This window comes from Lycium ferocissimum, chromosome 5 (genome assembly GCF_029784015.1).
Source record: "Lycium ferocissimum isolate CSIRO_LF1 chromosome 5, AGI_CSIRO_Lferr_CH_V1, whole genome shotgun sequence".
NCBI classification, from domain to species: domain Eukaryota; kingdom Viridiplantae; phylum Streptophyta; class Magnoliopsida; order Solanales; family Solanaceae; genus Lycium; species Lycium ferocissimum.
Genome location: NC_081346.1, coordinates 53,746,122 through 53,754,331, shown reverse-complemented (window position 1 = coordinate 53,754,331; position 8,210 = coordinate 53,746,122). Strand labels below are relative to the sequence as shown.

Genomic DNA, 8,210 nt, shown 5'->3' with positions numbered 1-8,210 from the left:
CAGGGAAATTCCAATTCTCACATCTTTTATCTGATTTTTTAAGTCTAGGATCATGGTCAAAGCTTAGGTTAAAGGTACGAGGTGTTACAATATCTCCCCCTTAGGATCATTCGCCCTCGAATGATGGGTCATGGTTAAGAATATTGCTGGGCATGGCTTGAATACATGAATGTGAAGAAAACATGACATGAAACATGAGACATGAAATGATGTGATTACATGAAAACATGGATACTCTGGCATGAGAAATGAAACATGAGCGCTGGATACATGACGTGAGCGTGAAACATGAGACATAACATGACATGGGCTATGGAAAGTTACCTTGAGAGTTCTCTGCTTGCTGTTCAAACAAAAATGGGTACTTGGATTTCATATCCTCCTCGGCTTCCCGTGTAGCTTTCTTAACCTTCTGGCTCCTCCACAGGACTTTCACTGAGGCTACTTCCTTAGTTCTCAACTTGCGAACCTGACGGTCAAGAATGGCTACGGGGATCTCCTCATAAGTTAACCCATCCTTAACTGTTATAGTATCAGCAGGAACAACCAACGACGGTTCTCCTACACACTTCCTCAACATGGACACATGAAACACGGGATGTACAACAGTTAAATCTTGTGGCAACTCAAGTTCATAGGCTACTAGACCGACCTTTCACAAAATTCTATAAGGTCCAATATACCTGGGACTGAGCTTCCCTTTCTTGCCAAATCTCATAACACCTTTCATGGGTGAGACTTTAAGGAATACCCAATCATCAACTGAAAATTCTAAGTCCCTTCGCCTCACATCTGTATAAGACTTCTGGTGACTCTGAGCCGTTTTCAAACGCTCCTGTATTAACTTGACTTTCGCCATAGCTTGATAAACCAAATCTGGTCCTAACAACTCCGCTTCACTAATTTCGAACCAACCAATTGGTGATCTACACCTTCGCCTATACAGAGCTTCAAACGGTGTCATCCCAATGCTAGCATGATAACTGTTATTATAGGAAAACTCGATGAGAGGCAAGTGATCATCCCAATTACCTTTGGAATCCAAGATGCATGCTCTCAACATGTCCTCGCAGTCCGAATAGTACGCTCCGCCCGGCCATCCGTCCGCGGATGAAAAGCCGTGCTAAGGTTCACCTCGGGTACCCAATCCTTTTCGAAAGGATTTCCGTGTTCGCCGTGAACTAAGCACTACGATCTGAAATAATGGACACTGGGGTCCATGCAATCTGACAATCTCATTAATATACAGCTTGGCATAATCTTCTGCTGAATCTGTGGTCTTGACTGGCAAAAAGTGTGCCGACTTAGTAAGCCTATCAACGATCACCCAAATAGAGTCATGTCTCCTAGCTGAACGAGGTAGACCTGATATAAAGTCCATATTGATCATTTCCCATTTCCAGACAGGAATATCAATATTCTGAGCCAAGCCACCAGGCCTCTGGTGTTCGGCTTTCACTTGCTGACAATTCAGACACTTAGCTACAAAATCTGCCACATTCTTCTTCATATCGTTACACCAGTAAATCTCTTTAAGATCATGCTACATCTTAGTGGAACCTGCGTGAATGGAATACCTAGAATTGTAAGCTTCTGACATGATTCGCTCTCTGAGCCCATCTACATCTGGAACACACAATCTACCTCGGTACCTCAAGGTACCATCATCTCCCCTTGTTCGAAAGCCGTCGTCTTATGCTTGTGAATCCCCTCTTTCAGCTGCAACAAGTAGGGATCATTAAACTGTTTCTCCTTGACTTCAACGACTAAAGAGGAAAGAGCCCTATTCTGAACAACCACACCACTATCCTCGGAGTCCAAAAGTCGAACTCCAAGATTGGCCAAACGGTGAACTTCCTTTGTCATAACTCTCTTATCTACGTCCACGTGGGCTAAAATTCCCATGGAACGCTGACTAAGAGCATCAGCTATAACATTCGCTTTCCCCGGATGATAAAGAATATTCATATCGTAATCCTTAAGTAATTCGAGCCATCTCCTTTGCCTAAGATTTAGCTCCCTTTGCTTGAAGATATACTGCAGGATTTTATGATCTGTGAAAATATCAACATGCACTCCATACAAATAATGACGCCATAGCTTAAGTGCAAAAACTATAGCTGCCAACTCTAGGTCATGAGTCGGATAATTCTTTTCGTGAACCTTGAGCTGACGAGATGCATAAGCTACAACCTTACCATGATGTATTAAGACACATCCGAGACCAACTCCCGAAGCATCACAATAAACCACGAACCCTTCGGGGCCTCTTCCGGCAGCGTCAAACCGGAGCAAGTCAATCTCTTCTTCAACTCTTCAAAGCTTTGCTCACAAGCATCTGACCATTGGAACTTAACTTTCTTCTGAGTTAACTTAGTCAACGGAGCAGAGATAGAAGAAAATCCTTCTACGAAGCGTTGATAATAGCCTGCCAGACCCAAGAAACTTCTTATATCAGAAACTGAGGTGGGTCTGGGCCAACTCCTTACGGCATCAATCTTCTGAGAATCAACTTTAACACCTTCACCTGAGATCACATGGCCTAAGAACGCCACTGATTTAAGCCAAAACTCACACTTTGAGAATTTTGCAAAAAGTTCGCGATCTTTAAGAGTCTGCAACACTATTCTGAGATGTTCTACATGATCAGCCTCATTATGGGAATACACCAAAATATCATCAATGAAGACAATGACGAATAAGTCGAGATAAGGCTTGAAGATCCTATTCATAATATCCATGAAAGCAGCTGGCGCATTTGTCAACCCAAATGACATAACAAGAAATTCAAAATGGCCATAACGGGTTCTGAAAGCGGTCTTCGGAATATCAACTTCCTTAACCTTTAACTGATGATAGCCTGATCTGAGGTCAATCTTGGAATAACATTGGGCGCCCTGAAGTTGGTCAAATAAGTCATCTATTCTAGGAAGAGGATACCTGTTCTTAATGGTGACCTTGTTCAACTGACGGTGGTCTATACACATACGTAAGGAACCATCCTTCTTTCGGACAAATAAGACTGGCGCACCCCAAGACGAAACACTGGGCCTAATAAACCCCTTGTCAAGAAGATCTTTCAACTGGGCTTTTAACTCTTTTAACTTTGCTGGAGCCATTCTGTATGGCGGAATAGATATCGGCTGAGTATCGGGAAGTAGATCAATTCCAAATTCAATCTCCCTGTCAGAAGGGACTCTTGGAAGATCTTCGAGAAAGACCTCTGGAAATTCATTTACAACTTGGACGGACTGGAGAGTTGGAGTCTGGGCATCTGAATCCTTGACTCAAACTAGGTGATAGATATAACCCTCGGAAATCATTTTTCTGGCTTTTAGATAAGAAATAAATCTACCCCTGGGTACTATTGAATTACCCTCCCATTCTATGACTGGATCATTAGGAAACTCGAATCTTACAACTTTAGTTCTACAACATACAATATGAAGCTAACCAGTCCATACCCATGATCACATCAAAGTCTACCATTTCTAATTCGCTAAATCGGCTATGGTTTGCTGGTGATAGACTAAAACTGGGCAACCCCTATAAATACATCTAGCTATGACTGACTCCCCAACTGGGGTGGACACCTCAAAGGGTTCATACAATTTTTCAGGTTCAATACCAAATTTTTTAGCAACAAAAGGGGTTACATAAGATAAGATGAATCCTGGGTCAATAAGGGCATATACTTCAAAAGTGAAAAGCGCGAGTGTACCCGTGACAACATCTCGCTCTAGCCTCTATATCCCGACGACTGTCAATGCATACAAACGGTTCGACCACCGCCGTATTCGCCGGACCTTGTCGTGCCACGCCCCTGCTGGGCCTGATTGTGACGAGGAGCTGCTGAATTTATGGACTGTGTCACATTATCTCCAGTACCCTGTCTGGCTGATGGATAGTCTTTTTGAAAATGACCCTTCTGACCACATCTAAAGCAGGCATCAGTACCCACACGACACTCACCTGAGTGTCTCCTGTTACACTTGCCGCATATCGGATGAGTATAAGTCGACTGACCCACACTAGCCTGAGAGTAAGAACTTGATGGCCTGAAATTCTGCTTCTTATCATTACGGAACTTGGGGAGTGGGGCACTTGCTATGGACGGAGCAGGTTCTGCTGACCTATTCTTAAAAAATTTCCTATTTCCGTTCCCGCCGAACTGTCCGGTAGACTTGACCCTCTTGTTGAACTCCTTGTCTTTCTCTTTCTGCAAGGCTTCCTCCTCCTTTAGCCTTGTCTCATTGCCCCGTACGAAAGCAACCATCTTGGAGATGGTCATTCCCCCATTCTCGTAAAGAATGTTGGCCCCATCATACAAATGGGAATCAAGTCCTCCAACAAACCTCCTCACTCTCACCCTCATATCCGGTACCATATGTGGAGCATGCTTAGCCAGACTGACAAATTCTAAATAGTGGTCCTGAACTGACCTGCCATTCTGCTTCAGCTTTAGAAATTGCTCAGCCTTAGCCTCTCTGACTTCTATTGGCATAAAGTGGTCCAGGAATGCGCTTGTAAATTCATCCCATGTAGCGTCAGGTGCATCCTCACCTCGGGATAATTCCCAAGATTCATACCAAGTGTTGGCAATGCCCTGTAGCTGATGAGCTCCAAAAGTAGCTGCTTCAGTTTCTTTAACTGTCATAATCCTGAAGATCTTTTAGAAAACATCAATATAGTCCTGAGGGTCCTCATCTTTGTTTGTCCCCGTAAAGACTGGGGGATTCATCTTGAGAAACTCCTTAGTCTCAGAAGACTCTCCATTACCTCCTGAACTTGACCTGCATTCTAACGTTGGGCCGAGCTGCTACCGATTGTGTGAGCATATTGATAGCATTCCTAACATCCCATCCGAATCACTAGAGGTGTAATGTAGGAGCGGTTGGGGCTGCTGTCTGAGTCGAAACGGTCTCTTCGCGAGTTGCTTCCGCAGTAGCCCCTTGACTGGTGGCTGTAGCCTTTCTGGTGTATTTCCTTTTCGCGCAGCATTTTCTAAAAATACGTACACGCACGAATTAGAAAGACATCCTAAAAGTACAGCTCTAAATGCACGATCTAGAATATGAAAGAAGTGAGACAATCCTGAATGTCTTGTTGGTCAACTATTTATATGTATGGGGCCCTCACACATATAAAAGTGACCCCACTAGACACGATTTCATAGACTCCCTAAAGACACTTGAACCTAGGCTCTGATACCAAGTTTTGTCATGCCCCGAACCATGGCCTGGGCGTAACACGGCACTCGGTGCCTAACTGCATGTGACCGAGCGAACCACATGGCTTGCTAAATCATCAAGGGGCATACATGAGCGAAAATATAACGTGAAGTGCATGATGAGCTTTTATAAAACATAGTAAGTCATAATATTAAACATAAGTACTTAGTTAAGTCATGAATGCAGACAATATCATAAATGAGCCAAACCGGCTAACCAACTCTGGAAGTCTAACATAACACTTGTCTTGTCTATGAAACCTCTCACATGAATCTGAAACACGTAACATACTTGTTGGGACAAGGCCCCCAGCATACCTTTAGATGCAAAACTAAATAAAGAAAGACAATGTCTAAACCCCGAATGAGATGGGGCTCACCAATAAGCTGGTACATGCTGATCCTAATGAGCAGAGGCGTCATCCTGTAAATCCGTACCTGCATCGTGAAATACAGGCCCCCGGGCAATAAAAGGGGACGTCAGCACATTGAATGTACTGGTATGTAAAGTAACTGAAAGAAATAACATGGGACATGGAATAACATGATAAGAACTGAAACTGAAAACCTGGATATGAACATGAGCATGAGCACATATATATATATATATATATATATATATATATAACATAAGTAAAACATGATAAGTAGGGAGAGAATTTCATAATCCGACAACATGATATCACCATGTGGGTACGTGGAGTCTGGTATCTCGCCGGACCAGCAGAGCCCCCATACCTTGCCAGGGTATAAGGTGGTAACATGCCTGATAGATCCATTCAGTGTAAAATTAAGGAATCGTCCTAACTGGGCAGAACGATCCTTGTCCTACGGTGGCTATGTAGTTTTGGGCTATCTGAGCCTTCTCGGTAATTCGTGCAACTCCCAAAAACATGAACATGATATAATTGGCTAAGAAGCCCATGATTTTCGTGAATTAACTTGTACTTGACTTGTAATCATGATTTTACGAAACAACTTGTAAACATGGTTTCATGAAATAACTTGTAAACATGATTTCATGAAATAACTTGTATTTAGCATGTATGTATCTTGAGTCATGGCATGAAGATAGTTATATATTACAATTGCATGAAAACTTGTAAACATGTAGGATATTCATGAAATAAGCATTTTTATTTAAAAACATGCATGCAATAACCCATGGAATACAAGATATGGGTTTTCATGGATTACAGACGGATTCTCAATAATCATAAAGAAATATTAAGAACTCAATGATGAAATTATAACAATTCATATATAATATAATCATGGACATGGACCTAGGGTTATCATGAGCATGGTATAGAAATCCTAGTTTTAGTAGAGAATCATAATTTATGGATTATGAGGCGTGAGGAAGAACAATGATATTCCCACACGTAGATAGTAACTCTACATACCTGGTAATGCCCCAAACTTGAATTAAAGACTCTAACTTTGAAGAGGATTTCCAAAATCTTGAATTCTTGAACCTTGAGATGGGTTTTCTTGAAAATCCTATTTTAGGAATGATGATTTCTTGTTTAGATTACAAGGATATGTATTAGAATTGACTTAGAATAATTAGAGTAAGCTTACCTTGGTGTTCTTGATGATGGAGGAGGGTAGGAGGTCGTGCTAGGGCTTGAAGGAATGAAAAATAATGATTTGAACTGATATGGACGAATATATACGTTCGAAAAATTAAAAAATTAAATACTGGCCGTATTTTGAAAGACGGGCCGTATTTTGAAATACGGTCCGTATTTCGTATGGACTGCATTGCGTCTCTTCAGTAAAATGGCCATAACTCTTTGTACAGATGTCTGTTTGACCCCTATAATATACCGTTGGAAAGGTATTTCAAAGCTCTACAACTTTAGTCAAGGAAGTTTTCTCAAATTCTAAATATGTTTTGAAATACGGGCCGCATTTTGAAATACAGTCCGTATTTAACAATGTAACATCCAAATGCCAAATTCTAGAATGCTCAGAAATCCTTGGTACCAGTTTACGACTTGAATTATGGCTCGTGTACTGAATACGGTCACTGTTCATGGGCGTAAACCCCATCTTACAACTGAACAGGGAAATTTCAATTCTCACATCCTTTATCTAATTTTCTAAGTCTAGGATCATGGTCAAAGCTTAGGTTAAAGGTACGAGGTGTTACAGGAGGCGAGTCCATATCTGCAGACAAGGTGTCCGCGGCTGCGAGAATCGCTGAACGGAATCTTATATTTTACCCAATTTCAAACCATTCTTTCCATTCACAAATTTTAAACCTAGAAAGTGTTTGTGTGGGCGATTTGCAGAGCTTTTGGGTGAATTCTTCCTTAGGTAAGTTCCTATTGCTCCCTTTGTGATTTAGTTATGATTTAATAATGGAATCTTTGGTAATTTTCATCTTTTCAGTTGAGGAAGATTTGTTATAAACCCTAAGTGATTTTGTGAATCCTTTTAAATTTTAATGAGTTTTGTGGGAAGATTTCTTGATTTCTAAGCATCTAAACATTGGGGAATTAGTTTCTAAGTTGAATCTCTTTTAATTATAGGGTTTTGATTATGGAAAATTGGGGAATTTCTCTTAATTTGGGGGTTTTCAATTAATGATGCACTTGATTCTAATTGGGGACTAGTTTGTGTTCATAATTAGTGTTTGGGCTTCTTAAGCTTGGGGTTGACCTTTTTCAACTTGAAATTTTCGTTTTTACCCTTGTGGGACCGAGTTTCTTTATTAAGGGTTAATTTAGATTCAAATCGTATTATAGTAATATAGGTATTGTTAGACTCAGTTTCTAACGTAAATTAATTTGTTGATTAGACTTCGACCGTTCGGAAGCTCTTCACAAAGGGAAGGCTCGTGTTGGATAGTTCGTGGCACCTGCTCGGCATTGAGGTAGGTTACGGCTTACTTTATAGCTAGATTTCGATTAGTGAAGCATATGTAGAAGTAGTAATTGACGGGGAAGCATGATAGACCTTCGGGCATGGT

At 41.2% G+C, this 8,210-nt stretch overlaps 1 protein-coding gene across 1 annotated transcript; it reads right to left on the bottom strand.

Annotated features, from left to right (window-relative positions):
* Positions 1 to 3,763: 3,763 nt before the first annotated feature.
* On the bottom strand, positions 3,764 to 4,657 carry LOC132057821 (uncharacterized). Its single transcript, XM_059450420.1, has 2 exons — positions 4,274 to 4,657; positions 3,764 to 4,036 (listed from the first exon to the last, which is right to left on the bottom strand). Exons 1-2 carry the CDS (start codon positions 4,655 to 4,657, stop codon positions 3,764 to 3,766), a joined length of 657 nt encoding a protein of 218 aa, XP_059306403.1.
* Between the last annotated feature and the right edge of the window lie 3,553 nt (positions 4,658 to 8,210).